This window comes from Pterocles gutturalis, unplaced genomic scaffold (genome assembly GCF_000699245.1).
Source record: "Pterocles gutturalis isolate BGI_N339 unplaced genomic scaffold, ASM69924v1 scaffold99, whole genome shotgun sequence".
Lineage (NCBI taxonomy): Eukaryota > Metazoa > Chordata > Aves > Pterocliformes > Pteroclidae > Pterocles > Pterocles gutturalis.
Window position 1 is genome coordinate 6,582 of NW_010132799.1, and position 978 is coordinate 7,559.

General features: G+C 49.7%; 1 protein-coding gene across 1 annotated transcript in view; it reads right to left on the bottom strand.

Moving 5' to 3' along the window:
- SGTA (small glutamine-rich tetratricopeptide repeat (TPR)-containing, alpha) overlaps window positions 1–767 on the bottom strand; it is a gene marked incomplete at its 3' end in the record, with an annotated part of 6,572 nt that extends 5,805 nt beyond the window's left edge. The window contains 1 exon segment of the mRNA XM_010080976.1: window positions 624–767. Coding sequence (XP_010079278.1) covers window positions 624–723 — 100 coding nt within the window.
- Between the last annotated feature and the right edge of the window lie 211 nt (window positions 768–978).

Here is a 978-nt window from a genome sequence, read left to right on the forward strand (position 1 = left end):
CCCTCCTCCTGCTCTCTTTCCGTTCTTGCCTTGCCCAGGAACGTCCCCAACGCTCTGCAGACGTGCCCCTGCTCTCTTTCCGTGGGACAAATGTTCAGGCCAAAGACTAAAGTGTAAGCTCCTTAAGTAGATCTTTTAAGATCAACGTGCTCTCGTTAGCAGTGAAGCCCTCTGAAAAGGCCTCTATAAATACTCCAGGACCTGCTGTGGAGAAGCATTTTCAGAGCAGAATGGGAAACGACTCAGACAGTATAAAACACTTCCACACAACGACAAAGCTCTTGTTTTGCACTACGCTACGAGCCTGCTCACTCCACCTCATTTCAGACACAATTTTTAAGTCGCAAACCCAGGGTCAGAGAGATTTTTGATCCCAGGTATATCCCTTCCTCAAGCTAATCAGCTTTTGAAAGAGATAACAAGAAAACAGATAAGCAATCGGCATCCCTGACAGCCCAGATACTTCCCCAGGAAGATAAATTCATTTCAAACCTTGAGCAAGGTTTGATGTTAGGAATGGCCAAGCCAAGTAAACGAGGAGAGTAACCAAGTGTCCAAATTCCCCTGCGTGTCGGGCTGACAGACCTGGAGCCAGGAACAGGGCAGGGCACACAACCACCAACCTTCCAAACTCTCCTGAGCGTCTGGAGACAGACCCCCGTTCTGCAGCTGGTCATGGAGAAACTGGATGATGGAGAAGGCAAGGCGCTTCTGGTCTGCCATTCCGGGAGGCTGGGAGCAGCGTGTTTCAGTCTCTGGTAACTTTAAAAAAATCTCTGTAAAGAGAGAAGTTATATGACTTGATGAAGATGAGGTCAAAGAGCTTTCCTGCTGCTTTCCCCCAGCTGTTCAGGACTGGCCAAGGCCTCCAGAGCCCTCGCTAAACCCTCTGCTGTAACCACGACCCCCTTTACATGAACTCTGGGCCTCAGTTCACCCTCTTCAGCATGAGCTGCACAGCACAGTCCTGCCACACAA